Source organism: Cuculus canorus, chromosome 12 (assembly GCF_017976375.1).
Source record: "Cuculus canorus isolate bCucCan1 chromosome 12, bCucCan1.pri, whole genome shotgun sequence".
Classification (NCBI taxonomy): domain Eukaryota; kingdom Metazoa; phylum Chordata; class Aves; order Cuculiformes; family Cuculidae; genus Cuculus; species Cuculus canorus.
The window spans coordinates 14902014-14919488 of NC_071412.1; the positions used below are offsets into that span (position 1 = coordinate 14902014).

The window sequence follows — 17475 nt, forward strand, 5'->3', positions numbered from 1 at the left end:
AGAATTCTGTGGGTAAGGAGAACACTCCGGTGTCTAGGGGTGTACTTTGATCTGCAGAAGTTTAATCAGGCTCTCATTGTGTGTTTGTTAAGAGAACTGCATAGAAATCTAAAAAACACAGCTGTGTGCTTTGAGGAAAACTATCAGCAAATAGAATGGATTGGAGTCTTGTCCTTCTGCCATTAAAAGATAATGCCACACTATTAATGTCTGTTTATTTGAACAGAACTACCTGAAGCTTGTAAGACAGTTTACTTTGTGTGAGCTGAACTTTGGGCTTAAATCCCATGGCCACGCTCCAGATAATCACAAAGGCAATAACCTGGCATGGGGCAAACCAAGTGGGGTAATAGAAGCCAGGTTTGTTTGGGGTGCAGTATGTGGATTTCAGCATAAAGCTATAAGGCTGGAATATAGGGTTGAAGGAATGTAGGGAGTTGCATCTTTTGATACACAGGCACGGAAGTGGTGCAAGGTAACAGACGGGGGGGATTTGTTGTTTTTCTCCATTTGTTTGATTTAGTAGCATTTGAGTTTGGGTCCATATTTTCAGTTGTCAAACATAAGCTTTAAGTGGAAGTTACGGGTACCCAGTGATCTCTCCTGTGTTACTGAAACACGAACTGGAGAAAATAGAGAAAACAGCCACAAACGAAAGGAACATTGCCAGCATTCTGTGGACATTCAGAATGAAGTCAGGGAGTTTACACTGGCCAAGGGCCAGGCCTGAGGTTGCATGCATATTGTTATTTTGGAGTGAGGCAGTCCCTTGGTGTACAGGAAATCCATTGTCAGAGTGTGCTCCGCAGAAGAGTTGACGCAAAAGCTTTAAGTGAAATAAGCACATACCTTACACTGAAATTCATCACTAACGTAAGCCTCTGTTACTCGCTGTGGTGAAACACCATTTCCCAAAGCAGTGCAAAGACAGCCCTTCTAGCGTACAGAGCCGGCGGGAGTGTGCGCTCCTATTTATCCTCTCATTGTTGAGGAGGGAGTTGGGATTAATGTGGCTGCACATAATACAGTTGGATAATGTATCAGGAACTTCTGACATGCATCATGTACCAAATGCTTTGACTGAAAGTGGGATAACGACCGCTTTTCTGCATAGAGCACACATTATAGAGTGTGCAAAGCAGCCAGCAGAGATTTTTTCCTCTGCAGCTGAACGGATAGTACTTTCATCTCATAGGGGAGATGCGATATGGGCAGCATCCCAATACTCTGTGGATGCTTGTGGAAGCAATGCTATGGTGAGTCATGGCTGAAGTTGTATGGGGACCATTCACACAGGATTTGCTTGGGCTTAATGCATCATGTTGAGTTGATTGTGTACCCCCTCAGGGTTCTTTGGCTTTAGCAGAGCTACGTTCTCCTCCTTTCCCCAAACAGTGAATCCGTCAGTTGAAAATGAATATTCAGGACAGCTCTAACACGAGGAAACTCACCCATCCCTTGACAGCTTAAGCTGAAGCCTAAGACCACAAATCATGGGAGAAAGCAGCATCATTAAGAGCTTGGTTTCATTTTTTTAGCTTTTTAGAGACAAGATATGATTTTTCCATACACCCTTCAGTGGGGAATCCACAGTTCCCTTGAGTCGCAACCAAGCGGAGGTGGTTTCTGAAGGAAAGCACCGCAAAACCATAGAGAGCAACACAGACTTCAGTGTTTTTCTAACTTGAATAGCAGTAATCTGAAGATGTTACTTAAGGATCAATGAAGGTCAGTTTGGTTTTTCTGGATCTGAGCAGCCTTTCAATTAGAAATGGGCTTGCAGTGCAGTCGTGTGTAACACAATCTGTTTCCTTAAGTGAGTGGACGCACCTTAGAGACTGCAATTAGAGCTGGCATTTGCTGTACCTCCATGGGGATCACTCTGGAGTCACATGAAGCTCCGAGTCAGCGAGGCTCTGCGCAGGTAACTGCTGCAGAGCATGGCTGCTGACAGATGGACTGGGCCTGGTGTGGGAGTAACATACCTGATATGACAGCTTCCGGTGGGATAACCAAATGTATCACAGTCAGAGACTGGAGGGCTGGAGCACCTCTGCTGTGAGGACAGGCTGAGAGAGTTGGGGTTGTTCAGCCTGGAGAAGAGAAGGCTGTGGGGAGACCTTAGAGCAGCTTCCATTACTTAAAGGGGCTCCAGATAAGCTGGGGAGGGGCTCTTGATCAGGGAGTGCAGGGATAGGATGAAGGGGAACGGGTTTCAGCTAAAAGAGGAGAAATTTAGATGAGATCTTAGGAAGAAATGTTTTCCTGTGAGGGTGGGGAGGCACTGGCACAGGTTGACCTGAGAACTTGTGGCTGTGCCATCTCTGAAAGTGTTCAAGGCCAGGTTGGATGGGGCTTTGAGCAGCCTGATCCAGTGGGAGGTGTCCCTGCCCATGGCAGGGGGTTGGAACTGGATGGGCTTTAAAGTCCCTTCCAGCCTGAACCATTCCATGACTCTATGACAGTAAACTTGTGTGGCTCCTGGGTATGTTCAATATCATCTGAGCATGTCGGGACAGGGGCTTGTTTTTTAAAACTGTTTAAAATGTGAAGAAGCGGCAGGTACACTTACCAGATCTCTTAAATAGCTGTAGGGACTCCTGTTCCATTGAACTGCCTTCTGTTCACTTTCGCTTTGAGCATTATGTCCTTTTCTGAAAGAGAAAGATCTGCTTTTTGTTTTTGTGGGCGTAAAGTGTGGAGGAGAGCAGGAACATTGGGTTTTGATTGTGATAGAGCATTTTTCTTTCAGATGATACAATTAAGGGAAGAGAGAGACTGTGAAAGAAGCTAGGAAACGATCTGAGCTCCAAAATTCACAGACTTTGGAGATCTGCTAAGGATGACAGTTTCCCGGATGCACTTTTATTTAGTTCCTTATTTGCTGTCAGCAAAGCTTGTAACAAAGCAGAAACCAAAGGGTTTTTTTCTGATTATTAGGTACTTTGGGAACTCACACAGCACAGTTATGGAGAGGAAACTAGTGTGTCTTTTTGGCTGAAGCCAGGCTGCTTCTAGCTGTTCCTAAAGGTTACAGATTGAGAGCAGGTACCAGATCAGAAATGAATCTCAAATCTCTGTAGAGATGCTCTCTTTAGTGTCAGAGGAGGCTGGGATGGCAAAAATCTGTCTTTGATTTTTCAGAGCTGATCTCTTAAGCCCCAGATTCACTTAAGCCTTGCAGAAGCAACAGATGGGAAAGCCTATGGAAAAGGCTCAGGTTTGCTGCTTGATGTTAACTCCTTAGCCAGATGGGAAGCTGTTCCGTTCTGCTTTAAGCACCATTTGTATGGGGATGAAGTGATAAACTGGAGGGGTGGACTTGAGGGAATTATTCTCTTGGGGTTTTTTTCTTGCATTGAATGTGGAGAATAGAGCACTTATCCATTAGCTTAGTCTGCTTCCCATGTCCTCTGCACAGCCATTCTCAGTTTGCAGCAGGACTGGGCACCATCTAGTGCAGGATCTCAAAGAATGTTTGGCTTGAGCCTTTCTCTGCTGAAATCTCATTGGCTTCGGTGGAAGCAATAAAATCATTTGATGCTGTTTGAATGTCCTACCTCTCATGCATGTGAAGTATTGTCTTCCTGAGACTGCTTCCACCTCGGTCTGCTCATGAGCTTCAGTCCTGTCACTGCGGTCCACAGGCTAAATCAAACTATAACACCAATAAAAGAGATGGGCCATCATCTGTTAGGGGAATGGGTTATCTTTTGACTATTTGAGTGTGCTGGAATAAAGTATCTAATTTTTAAACCACTTTGATGCCAGTTTTACATACAGTTTGGTGTGTATTGCAGACAACACTACTGGTTCCATCAGTGCTAGAGAGATTGTAACAGGGTCAGTAAGAACGAAAGCTGGACTTGCTGGCTGCTTGGTGTCAGTGCACAGCCTTTGGGTCCTGGAGACCTGTTACTGACAGCAGTTTGTGGTCTTTGGTTTGTGGTCTGCTTGGAGGTTTTCTGTTTCTTCCTTCTCTCTCCTTTTCCTTTCTCCTTTATGGTACTGATTATCTAAAAGTGATCTCACATCTCCTAGTAAAGCTGACTTAGGCATAAAGAAAGTTTAAAAACTAGAAGACAGCTAAGTGACACCCCACATGCTAAGTGACGAACATCTTTGACTATCTGTGATTGTTCCACCTGCCAAAAGCTTCAGGGGTGATGTAACTTTTTTGCTGCGGTCCATTAAAATCTGTCAAGTAATTAAAGTTTGGTGGTTAAAGTGGACCCAAGGAATGAAGCAGAACAGTATTTCAAAACAATCTCTGTTTTTCATCCCCTCTTTCCCCTCCTGAAAGTCCATGACTCATTTTGCTTTTTATTCTGCGCAGATCTGCAGCCTGTTACCTACTGCGAGCCAGCTTTCTGGTGCTCCATATCCTACTATGAACTCAACCAGCGAGTGGGAGAGACTTTCCACGCCTCTCAGCCCTCTATGACCGTGGATGGTTTCACTGACCCATCAAATTCTGAACGCTTCTGCCTTGGTTTGCTGTCAAACGTGAACAGAAACGCAGCAGTGGAGCTCACAAGACGGCACATTGGTAATTTTTCTCTTCCTGTTTTATCAGTGTCCTTCAAGGTGGAAGGTGGAGATGTGCATGGAAAGCTTTTTATTTAGGTAACTGTCATGCAGCTCAGACAGTCCTAGAATTCCGATGGTAATCTTCATTAAAGGAACACTTACTGTATTTCATCATAAAAGTATAATAACAAATACACTGAGGAACACTAAAATTGCTGCATGTAATAGAGGCAGATTTTAAACTTTTACATGCACTCTTTTGTATTTGGATGGTGTTAGTGATAAACTTGTGTATTCCTTTTCCCTCCTGCACTATTTTATTTTCTAACCGACTGTTCTTTTATAAATAGAAACTTAGTTCCTTGATTTTCATCTCAGTTCCAACTTTTCCTGCTTATACTCTAAGCTAACATTCAGTTTGGTTTTCAGTTAAACTTAGGTTAAGTAGAATATCCTAGATTTCTGCAGATTTATAGAGGGAAAAATTCCTTATGCTTTGCTGTGCTTTCTGCTGACTTCTATCAAAAATGAACCTGCTTTTTGTCCTGATTTTGCTCCCCTTTATACCTTTTCCTAAGGGGTTAACTTCCTTGCAGGAGGATCTGCATTTGTTTCTAATACGATCTCTAGCACCAAAAAAAGCCTAGGTCCCAAAAACCTCACCAAGATTCAGAAATCAATCTTAAAATTCAGCCTTGTGCTCTATGGAAGAACGAAAGCGAGAAAAGAAAGGCAATGATTTGAAAACATTGTGTAAGTTAATTCCAAATCACTGAGTAAATAAACAAACAATTGTATCCAACTGTGATGGCTTTCAGAAAAAGTTGAAAAACATATGGTAACTGATAGAACATTTATATGGAAAGTATCAATGACAGATATTTGGAGTGAGCAGGCTGTGAGGTGGTAAATGTCTGCATCCAAACTGTGACTGACAGTGGGGCCGGAGAGTGCAAGTCTGACTTTATAAACTGCTCCTCTTGCCTTCCTTAGCTTAACTCACAGAGCAGATTTATTGCACCCTAATGGGGAGCCCAAAGAAGTGGTTTTCATTGTCCATCATTCAGAGTTTAGCTGCTTTCTGAGAGCCGTCTCGCACAGCGGTTGTCTTGTCTGCACTAGCTCTTGCAGGTTTTGCAGATGAATGTTCTAAGCTAAACCAAAACTGTACCATCTGTTTCTTAGGAAGAGGAGTGAGACTCTACTACATCGGTGGGGAGGTGTTTGCCGAGTGCCTTAGCGACAGTGCCATTTTTGTCCAGTCTCCCAACTGCAACCAACGCTATGGCTGGCACCCAGCAACAGTTTGCAAGATTCCACCAGGTAAGGGAAGTGTGCCTGAACCGTCACCCTGCACAGGCTTCACCTCTTGCAAACAGGGACTTGCTATGGAAAGCAAGTAGGTAGGCTGGGCTTTGGCGACCTCCATTCTTGACAATAATCAGAAACACATACGCTACTATAAGCAACAGCTTGAGCAGGGCATTTTTTAGACCATATAGGATGAAGGTGCTGATAAAAGAGACTCCTGTGTGTACTCTGACAATTGCTTGCACATTCATACAAGTAGGAAGAAACAGCACTTCAGGAACTAAGTAGAACTAAGAGCAGAATCTGCCACTTCTTCCATGCCATGCTTTATAGAATCATGGAATTGTTTGGATTGGAAGGGAACTTCAAGCACATCCAGTTCCAAGACCCCGCCACGGGCAGGGACACCTCCCACTGGATCAGATTGCTCAAAGCCCCATCCAACTTGGCCTTGAACACCTCCAGGGATGAGGCAGCCACAACTTCTCAGAGCAACCTGTGCCAGGGCTTCACCACCCTCACAGGAAAACATTTCTTCCTCTTCAACTCAGTCTCCCCTCTTTCAGTTTCAAACCATTATCCCTCGTCCTATCCCTGCACTCCCTGATTAAGAGCCCTTCCCTGGCTTTCCTATAGGCTCCTTTAAATACTGTAAGTACAGCCCATTATTGCACGGTAACTGTGTGACAGTCATGTTTATAATTTTGTTTGTACTCTTAAGTGAAAAAAATGTAAAGATTTTTTCTTAATTTAGATTCACCCACAATAGATTTAAATTGTTACTTTTTTCTATTTTGTAGTAAAACTTTCCCCCTGCTTTGTGAGTTGGTTCTGGTTACAGCAAACATTTCTCTAAAGTGTGCTGAAAGATTACAAGAGGATTTATTACATCTGTCTAGGAAGAAAATGTTTTGTTAGATACATGTGAAAGAGCTGGGATGAGAGGATACTGTTTAAAAGGGAATTCAGCTATTTAGCAAGGCTTCCAAAAGCTGATTTTTTTTTTTACAGTTAAAAGTATGTATATATTCAGAAAACAAATTTTTTTTGTTTAGATATATTTGAAAAAAGATTGTCTTTCTTTTAAGAAGAGATCCATACATGGCAAGCTCTGGCCTGTCTTAACGGGTTTCCTTTCTCAGATGCTTAGCAAGCAGCTGCCAGTGTTGCAAACATGACTTAATTCTTCAGCCACATCACAAGAGTCCACCCCAGCTGGAGTCAACATCTGAAGACATAAACAACCCACATTTCCGCTCTGGATTCATCTGAGGCACATTTTTTGGACTCCAGCCCTCTCCACTTTTGCCACAGTCTTTGGCCGCCTTCTGAGACTCATCTTCCAGTCTTTGCTGGGTCTGAAGCAGTTTCTTCGTTCCCTTGTTGACCAGATCAAGTCATACCCACTCCTCCAAAGCACAGTTGTGGAGAGACCTGTTCCCATCCAGTCCTGAAGTCTGAACAGCTTGATGCTGATCAAGTTTTATTGCTTTCTTTGTTGTAGCTCTTTCTCTGTGCTCAAACTGGCCTTGATCATAGAATCATAGAATTGGTTGGTTGGAAAAGACCTTTGAGTCTAACTGTACCAGTCCACTCCTAAACCAGATCCCTGAGCACCTTGTTTATGTGGCTTTTAAACACCTCCAGGGATGGTGACTCTACCACATCCTTGGGCAGCCTCTGCCAGTGCCTGAGAACCCTTTTGTTGAAGAGATTTTTTCAGACGTCTAATCTGAACCTCCACTGGTGCAACTTGAGGCCATTTCCTCTCATCCTATCACTTGACACCTGGGAGAAGAGACCAGCCTTCTCCTTGCTACAGCCTCCATTCAGGGAGCTGTAGACAGTGATGAGGTCTCCTCTCAGCCTCCTTTTCTCCAGAATAAACAGCCCCAGTTCCTCAGCTGCCTCTCATAAAGCTTGTGCTCCAGCCCTTTCCCAAGCTCTGTTCCCCTCCTCTGGACATGCTCCAGCCCCTCAATGTCCTTCTTGTAGTGAGGGGCCCAAAACTGAACGCAGTAACACAGTATTCAAGGTGCAGCCTCACCAATGCTGAGTACAGGGGTACAATCACTTCAATCTTACCTTTTTTCTTTTTTCCTGCCTTGGGCTGCAATGTGCCTGACAGCCTCCCTTTGTGAGATCCATGGCATTTGGGATGGGCTCTTTTATGGTCACAAATATGGGCAGATGTTCCTGCAGATGCTGAGCTGTTGCATGCGGTTACGCTTTGCTCTATGCAGTTCGACCCAAAACAGATGACAGCATGAGTCCAGCCCAAGAGAGGAGGCTGAGAAGTTATGTTAGAAAAATACAATTCATCACAGTCCAAATAGTTGTTTTTCAGACTTGGCCCATATGTAATCCCAAATGAGCATGAGTTGCGTGCCAAGTTTCAGAGTTTGACTTAGTTCTGGTTATCTAGAAGAGAACAGCATAGCAACACACTTTTTTTTTTTTTTTTTTTTAAGAGTTCTGTATTTATTTGAACTATGAATGATGTCCTTATATTTCACCTTTATCACCTAAAACCAGTTGAATAAGTTGTTCTCAGTCTTTTAGCTGGGGCTAAACCTTCGGAGGAAACTCCAGTGTTAAAGGAAAAGTCTTTGATACATCGTAGTTACAGCTAAGAGGCCACTAGAGCAGAATCAGCTGGGCTACCAGCCCTTTTAGCTCTGATAACTGGTTTCTGGCTTGCCAGGGCGATTTGGCTTCAGAAGTTCTTCTGCTGACTGACACCATGTAAACCCAACACTGATGAGTTTCTGGGTTTAGCCAGTGCGTTCCTTCCTTTCAGGCCCTGTAGCAATTGCTGTTGTTAAGTGTTATGGTCATACTCAGTCCTTTAAATAACAATATGAGGGGAATGATTGTAAAGGAGATAGGAAGAGGTTCCACAAGAGGATCCCAGAGGATCTAGTCTCATGGATCCCAATCTGCTGTGTGGGCACTAGCATCTGTCATTCTCCATACTGTAATGTGTTTTTTCCCTTTTCACCCTACAAAATGTGGAAACATGACAAGCTTGATTCTTTTTCTGAAATGCTATGTTTATCAGTCTGTATGATATCACATGGTCTGAGGACAGGGGAAAGCAACATCCTCAGAAAGCAGTGAATTTCTTAATCAAGTTCAGCTAATACCCTCTTCTTGTCATGTTCTTTTTTCACAGGATGTAACCTGAAGATTTTTAACAACCAGGAATTCGCTGCTCTCTTGGCTCAGTCTGTAAATCAGGGCTTCGAAGCCGTGTATCAGCTGACCAGAATGTGCACAATCCGAATGAGCTTTGTCAAGGGATGGGGAGCGGAGTACAGGTCAGACCTCTGCACTGAAACTTTGCGATATGCTTGTGCTTGCCATTGCCCTTCCTGCATTTCACAGCCTAGGACAGCGTTCTGCAAAGCTGCTTTAGTCAACTTTTAAGATGAGGGGAATTAGCAATGTCTTTTCTGTAATGCAGATAGGTTGTAGTTGTTGAGAATGTGTTGATCTGCCCTCTTGGTTTTCCTATCCTATTTGTGTAAAATATGGATCATGGTATCCCTGGAGCACTGTGTGTATTTGGTCAGTGTTCTACGAACCACGAGCTGCACCTGAAGCACAGCAGATGAATCCACATGGTCTGTGTAGGAACCATTACATTTTTTTCTATAAATTAGAAGCACATTTGATAGTTTCTTTTATGACTACATTGTCATCAGGACATGATCAGTGCAGGTACTTCCATATAGATATGGGATATGGGTTGGGTTTGATGCTTCTTTTATCAGGGACTAGTGGGATTAAGATAAGAGCTGATTGGCTTCAAAATTTGCATTTGGAAGAACTGTTTGAGTTGCTGCAAAATGAAAGTTAAATTACCTCATCCTTTCCTTCGGGATTGTCATAGGGCAGGTGCTTAAACATGACTGGTGGCAGTGGGAGAAGGACTTGTTTTTCCAAGTGAATATTGAAGATAGAAAAGGAGAAACAGTAGGGTCTGGTGTTTGGGATTGTTGATGTGTTTTTTCTGACAACACGGCGACAGTGGAGACAGTGTGGAGAACAGAGTTCTGCATATCTTGCATCGCTGCTACGCTGCCAAGCAAGTGTCCTGAAGTAGCAAGGGGAGTGAAACCAGCATTTAATTTCATCCTACAGTAGGGATGAAATTCTTGAGAAAATGCGTGTTGTTTTATGGGAGAGAAAGCTGGCGAGGATTTCAGCCCAATGTGATTTTGAAACACTGAATTTACTGTGTACCCTTGAGATCTGTGTCCTTATTTGAATACCTGGGTGCAATCCCTGCCTGCCGGAGCAGCAGAGCTGTCTGTGACGTTGCCCTCGCGCAGCTGCCTGCTGCAGACGGGGAGATGCTCTAGCATCAGCTGCAGCCTGAGCCCTCTGCGTTACTCTCCCGCTTTCTTCATTTCTCCAGATGTTTGGAGTCCATTTTGTTTTGAAATTGTCCTGTGCCCAGGCCAGAGCGTTTCAGCCCTGGCTTGCAGCCATGGCTCGTAATGAAATCCAGATGTGCGTGACTTACGGAAAGTCAACTATCTCATTAGAGTATTGTAATCAGTGAAACTCTACGCTCACGCTGACCGCGCCGAAGCTGCTCGCCTGCTCCTTGATTCTTTGCCACAAAATACTCCGTCTGATTGCCTTTGTCAGAGCACGTTCATTGTGAACCGATTCTTATATGAAAACGTTGCTGTGGGAGCTGCACCCAGAGCCCCACTCCAGTGATTTCTGGTTCACTGGTTCAGCGCTGGAGCAGTCTGACTGGTGGGGTGCTCAGTGCTTGTGCGCCAGGGGGTTGGCAGAGGGAAGGGGGAGAAGCCAATTGCAGAAGCAGCCTGGGATAAGGAGGTTCTCCTCCATCCAGCAAGAGACTTGTGGAGCAAGCTGGAGTCACAGAGAGCTTTTGAGGGTTTGCTTTCTTAAAGGCTGGAGCTGATGTGCTGGGTTTCTAGGTGGGGTGGCAGAACGTGATGGATTTGCAGAGGGCAGAAGTGGGGCAGCCCCAGAGTTAGTGGTTTTCTGGACGGTGCTACCGTGACAGTTGTTGGATTGCTCAGTGTCGCCCTGGTTTCAGGCAGCAAAGAGGAATGCTCTGTGTTAAGGTAGACTGTATTTTTTCATGGAACCAGAGCGGTTTGTGTGCATCGCTGAGGAGTTCTGCTCTCCCTGTCCTGCCCAAACAGCTCATGAGACACCCTTTAATGCCAACACTGGCCATCCAGTCGCTATGTAGGACAAGGCCTGCCCACCGCCCACTCTCAGGGCATCACCTGCCCTGCCAGCTCCCGCCAGCCCCGCCTGAGCTGGGAATGGGTGGGGTGCCTTCGGGGAGCTGCTTCCATTTTCAGCTCAAGGGATGAGAGATGCAGATTCATCAGCAGAACGGGTTCCAGCCCTCAGCCAGGCCTTGCAGAGCCCTACCCGGAGCCCTGTTCCTCTGTCCTGCCGGGAAGGCGCAGGGTTGGCCTGGGAAGCGCAAGACAGCCCCATGGAGCAGAGGGACCATGCCCTCAGGGAAGGGTCCCCTTGTCAGCAGCGGTTTCTCCCTGGGCCTCACAGACTTTGGCTTCTCCCTCCCACAAACAGATTCCAAGGACAGCTTCTGTGGGAAACAGGGGTGTAAAACAAGGCTGTTTCCAGGCTATTTCTCTGTCTTCCTAATCCTCCTCCTCCACAGCAGCTGTCCCTGCCTTTCTGCCTGGAACAAGACTCCTGCCATCCCTCTGCAGAGGAGGGAGAGCCCCTTGCCCTGTGCCTTGGCCTCCCTTCCCTTCCCTTCCTCCTCATCTCTTCCTGCCATCTAGAGACACTCCATGGGGTCCGGCCTTGGGGAGAGAACAGGGGGGCAGATAGGAGAGAGGGACCATTTGCTGTCCAAGGGAAAGCAAAAGCACTGTGTGCACTGACCCAATCCCCCTCCACTCTGCCCACTTTTGAAGGATTTTAAAACACATGCTTTAACCCTGTGTTTCTGCCTGTCTGATTGGTTTTGCAACTTTTCACACTCTGCAGCGTTTCTGCTGCTTCTGAGGCAGCTGACCAAAGGCAAACGGGCTGGAGGGGTATGGTGCAGGGCCCCATCCTCCACGCAGCCTCCCGGGCTGGGCAAAAAGGATGCTCGAGGGCAACTCTGGCTGCATGAGAGGGCTCTGTGGGGCTGTGGGAGGGAGTCTGAGTGGCTGGGTGGTGACCTCTCTCCATTCCTTCCACACCCTGCTAAAACCCAAAGATCTGGTGAAAAGAGAGTAGCCTGGTCTTACAGAGAAATGTGACGTCTTTGGCGAACTGCTCCAGTGCTGTCGATTCAGGAGAGGCAAGGTCTGCAAAATAAAACTGAGGAATTTTGCTTAGATAAACACCTTCTTTTTTTTTCAGGGACTCAGCTGCTGCCTGGTTTCAGGAATCTGAGCTCTAAATAGGTTCCATAGCAAGTTGCCCCTTTGGGATTGTTAGAAATGTAAAGAGAAAAGGTAGGAGTTTAAGAGAAGCTGGCAGCAGAGGCCAGAAGGGCGTTACAGAGCAGAGAGACGTCCCTTTGGCCCCACATGCAAGACTATTGTCTAAGCAGGAAGGAATGCTGCAGTAGCTGTAAAACCTTCTCACGTTTTAAAGTTTTGTGAGTCGCATTGATGTTCTTTTTTTTGTCTCTCCCCCCACCCCTTGGTTCTTGCAGGCGGCAGACGGTGACCAGCACTCCCTGCTGGATCGAACTGCATCTCAACGGTCCTTTGCAGTGGCTGGACAAGGTCCTGACACAAATGGGCTCGCCGAGCATTCGTTGTTCCAGTGTCTCCTAAGCAAGACCCACTCCTGGGGGTGGGTAGGGGAAACAAAGACTCTGGGAAATGGAATTGGCTTAACCCTTAGCAAAATGCATTGTAACCAAATCCCAGTTACTGAAGTGATGAGGAAAATAATCTGCTAAAAAAAAAGACGTGGGTTTTCTTTGTTTTGTTTTGTTTTTCAAATGAAATACCCATTTCAGCCACTTCCCCAGAATCTGTCAGCACTTTGGGTACAATGCTATGGGCCATTGCAGTTTGAATTCCAAGCTGAAGTTGATCATGATAAATAACTGGACTTTGTTCCAGTGAAGAGAAGCCAGCGCTCTGCCCCCAGCCGTGTCACGCCTGTCCAGCTGCTCGCTCTGCACTGTTGGGGGCACGCAGGGGCCACTGGGAGCTCGAACAAAACTTCCCGTTTGCCTCACACCATCCCAGCCTCATGCTATGTGGCATCTCTGAAAAGCTGTGGGACTTTGGGACGACTCTTGCTCTTGCATTCCTGTCGCCATTCACCTGATCCACAGCTGCCCTCCCTGGGATTGCAGCAGTGGGGGAAAAGGAAGCATTTAAAGGACACACAAGAACTGATTCCCCCAATAACGTTCCCAAGAGGAATTACTTTCCCACACTGGACTTCTAACAAGAAGGCAGAGTCTTGCTTTGTGCCCAGGGGATGCAGCTTCTTTCCTAATGTTCTCAGACTGGGCTGACATGGAGCAAAAGGCCGAACTTAAGGCTTCTGCTGGTATTGCTGCAGCAACTCGACACGCACTACTCACAGACAGACATTTGTCATGTGGGGAGCTCTGCCTGGATAAGTTAAACCTTCCTTATTGTGCAGCCTATTTGCGTTAACTACAGAAAGTTTGTATTCTCTTTTCTCAGTATGTTGAACAGCATCTGCCACTGCTGAAGGGTGAGGAGCTCTGTGAATTTGACACCCAGGTCTGCTCCAGGGCTGGGAGCGAACAGGCCCTCGCTGCCACTTTCAGAATATGCAATTTCTTATTTATCCCATGCTGTCATATGTGACTGCGCATGAACCAGGACACAAACCCCTCTGTTTAACACTTATTTCAGCTGGTTAAAATGCTCCGAGAGGGGTTTTGCCTGGAGAAATTGGGATAGTGTGTATTTACTTGTATTATAAAATGTTCATTTTAAATATACATGTTCCAGACTGTTAAATATTTTTTTCCTGCAGCAACTGTCACGGCAAACAACTTCCACAACTGGAAAAAAACCTTAGCACTTGTTTTTATGGTTCAAATTTGCCAAATAAGTCTCATTCCTTTGTCAGTGCTCTCCAGTTACCTGTTTCTTTAGCTCTGCATTAAATATATACATTTGTGCTAAAATATTGCAAGGGGGAGGGAGAAAGCGATCATCAATTTCCCATGGAAATTCTCATATAAGAAAGACAAACACATGACCTGGCTCTGGGAAGGGCAATTCGGATGGACTTGATGATGGTTTGTGCCAAGGCTGAGTTTATCCCGCAGACGTTTGTGTTCCCAGATGCGAGCGTGAGCGGCCCTGCTGAGTTCAGGGGAGGTTTTCATCATGGTCCTGTAACAGGGTACTGACTTGAAATAGCATTTCAAACACCCATCAGGAATTTCCTGCCCGTTGGTAGAGAGGCTTTTCCAATGTGCTTGCTTCTTCGAGACCACTCTTTATCAGCCGCACCTCCTGGTTTGCAGAAACCCAGCCCTTTTGGACCTGAGGCACTGGCCAGAAGTGTCCGTGTGCCCCTTGTTTAGTGAGCACAGGAGCAGAGGATCCAAGAGGCTCATTCCTGGTGTGTGTTTTATCAGGCATGGGAAGGGGTGCTTTAGAGTTTGCTTCCAGAACCAAAAAATGGAATTTTGTATATGGCATTTAAATCCTGAGGAAGCATTTCAGTGGTGGTTGTACTCTGAATGCTACAGGTGCTTCCAAGTATCCTCTGAGTGTCTCACTGGGCAGTTTGGCTGTACCAAAGTGCTGGAGGTTTCTAGGATTCTTTCTGAGTGTTTGCGACGTGTCTGATTTCAGTTACATGGATTTGTAACATGCAAGCTTACGTGCTTGCATGGACTTGTGCAATAAGAGCACCTGTGTAAACCAGTAGTTTCTAGCCCCATCAAAGCAGGCCTCTTGCTGTGAATTGATTTGTATTTCAGATACAGGTTTCTAACAGTTGGAAATGAAAATTTGCCTTTTGTGGAAGTATTTGGCTTGCTATTTTAGTGAGAGAGGCAGAAAAATCTGATGTAGAATGGCCCCAGGCTTCCTCCCTGAGTCCTTAAGTCATCTTTGCTTATTGGAGTGAGCAAACTGTTTTCATTGTCCACGTAATCCTGGAGGAAGTTGGACTCTGGGGTGTCTTGTGCATTAGTAATGAAAATGGCAGCTTAAATTCCAGTATCTGAGCATTTGTTACCCAGGTTGGTGTGGACAGGAGCCTGGCCTGTCCCAGTGCCATGCGCTGGACTAAACCCTAACTTTAATACAAAGTTAATGCACAAGGAATCACCGCCTCAGCCAAACCAGAGCTGGACCTGGCTTTCTCCTATGAACCAGACATACATCTTCTACTCAATAAAGGACATTGAATTGCCAACTGTTATTAATAGATCCTTTCTGAAACACAGGACTCAGATGATGCATAAAAACTTGAGTTAATCTCACCTCATCATCTCTTAAGTAAAATGACTTTGAGTGGAAAATGTAAGCTGGTCCAGCAGGGCAGTCAGATAAAATGGAGGAGATTATCTCCACTAAAGTATTCATTTCCTCTCCTCCCCTTTGTTTGCCTTCTCACTAATTCATAACAGCTTTCTGGTTTCTAAAGTTACCTTATAAAGGCAAATGGAAAGCCCTGTACCGTGCAACAGGTGAAAAGGTCGCGGTTGGGAAGGGGTGTGATCCAAGGGACGCGACGGCTGCATTTCCTTTTATGTTGCGCAGTTGTGGTGGATCATAGGGATGAAAGCCAACTCGGATTGGAAACCTGCATCACCATGCCATCCATGCAGACACGAACGGAAGGGAAGAGGTAGCGATCGGCTGCAGGTCATTGTAGGCAGCGGTGCCCCAGAGGTGCGCGTGGCTGCTGCTTGCTTTGACTTTTATCTAAACTTTATTAAAGTAGCTTTGATATGTAGCACGAATGTATGCGATCGGCCCTGGCCTCGCTTTGATTCCACCTCTACTGGAAATCTTCTTGCGTCATGGTAGTTTCGGCTTGTTCTACCAGGATTTCATACATTTTTGTTACTAGTTGAGAGTCACTAGCAGGAACTTTGACTCTTTAACCGGTGTAGCTGTACACAAGGGCCTGGCTGCTGGCAGATGATTTTGATGGCCTTGTGGTTTTAAATGACTGTGGTGATTGGTTTTTTTTTTTTTTATTATTATTATTAATGTATTGAACTGAATTGCAGTTTGTCCTTTGTGTTAAGCTTGTCATAGAAGTTATCCAGTGCTGCCCATTTGATTTAATCGCTGGGAATCATCATGTGTGTGTACAGAGATGGAGAAGTCTCGTCGGGACAGATTTCCCCAGAGCTCTGTCTGCTCACATACACCACAAAAAGCCTGGGGTCACCTGTGAGAGGGAGCTCAGGTAGTCTCCTCTCCCCTTAAGGATCAACATACTTTGAGCCATGCAGAGGCCTCCTTTGTGGGGAGAAGAATATTCAGGTCTTCGTCTCAAGCAGCAAGTATTGACATTTGTGCTTTGTGCTGCTGGCTGGAAAATGCCCAGCGAGCAAGAACACAGCTCTGTGCAGGACTTCAGCCATGTCACAGACCATCCGGGAGCCTTCCCAGCTCCCTAAAGTCCTGGATAGGTAGGAGGAATAGGATTTCACAAATCAGCTGGTAAGCTAGAATGAGGAATAATTAGTCCCTATATAGTAGCTGATTGAGCAGTTATGGTTAAGAAATTCAGTCTATGTGTTCTATTATGTACATGCTTTTGTATTTATGTTTCCTTTCTTGAATATTCAGATGAATTGAGTATTTAATTCTTAACAGAAAGGGCAAGTAAAGATTCAGAGGATGAAATCTTTGCTATGTTCCATTCTGGTGGTTGCTAGAAACCAGGCAGTTATTGATGTGAGAACAAGCATCTCACCTCAGAACTGAGCAACAAACCTGGGCAGATGAAACCGAACTTCTCCAGCAGGAGCCTTCGCCTGAGTTGCTGCTTTATCTTTTAGCAGCAAGTCAGGTTCCCAGACAGGCCCTGGAATTGTGCTCTTTTGAGATATATGAGGCTTTAAAGAGACAATGAGGTATTTTCTCTCCCTAAATGTTTTGATTCATCTTCTGTTTCCTCCAGTACGTGGATCGGAGGGAGCATAGTCTGCCCCAGTGTCTGCTGCCGAGAAGCCTCTCATTTGCTCTCCCAGTGGAGGCAGCCCACTTTCCTCCTGCTGGGTTGAACTGTTCCCCCTTTGATAGCGATGTATGAGCATGTTTGCGTTAGCGTTTAGCTTTTCTTAACCTGAGATCGTATGTTAACGGATGGCGCTGTCACCGACCCGCTTGAGCTTGTTAAGCATTATTTGCCTGTTGTGTTACTAAAGGCCTGTACCGTATATGCCCTCTTCTTTCCTAAGTGAAACTGTAAGTTCTATTTTTGACATTTTAATAAACTTCGATTTGAAAACTGAGGCTCATGAGAAAATAAGGGTATTGTAAAAATATATTTAAGGACACAAGCTGAGAGTATTTGGAGTTCTGAAACCACAGGTAATTCAGGGCCAGCAACATCTTTAACCATGGATCATGAGGGCTCTTCCCAGTGTTTCACAGGAGATCTCAGTTACAGGCAAGTTCTCCATCTTTT

The 17475-nt window shown here is 45.4% G+C and overlaps 1 protein-coding gene across 2 annotated transcripts in view; it reads left to right on the plus strand.

Moving 5' to 3' along the window:
- SMAD3 (SMAD family member 3) overlaps nt 1–17461 on the plus strand; it is a 76236-nt gene extending 58775 nt beyond the window's left edge. For both annotated transcript variants that reach the window (XM_009567602.2, XM_054077261.1), the window contains exons 6-9: nt 4337–4549; nt 5716–5853; nt 9017–9161; nt 12524–17461. In XM_009567602.2, the coding sequence (XP_009565897.1) occupies nt 4337–4549; nt 5716–5853; nt 9017–9161; nt 12524–12647 (620 nt within the window). In that variant the 3' untranslated portion in view covers nt 12648–17461. The remainder of the gene's footprint in view (nt 1–4336; nt 4550–5715; nt 5854–9016; nt 9162–12523) is intronic.
- Nucleotides 17462–17475: the final 14 nt, after the last annotated feature.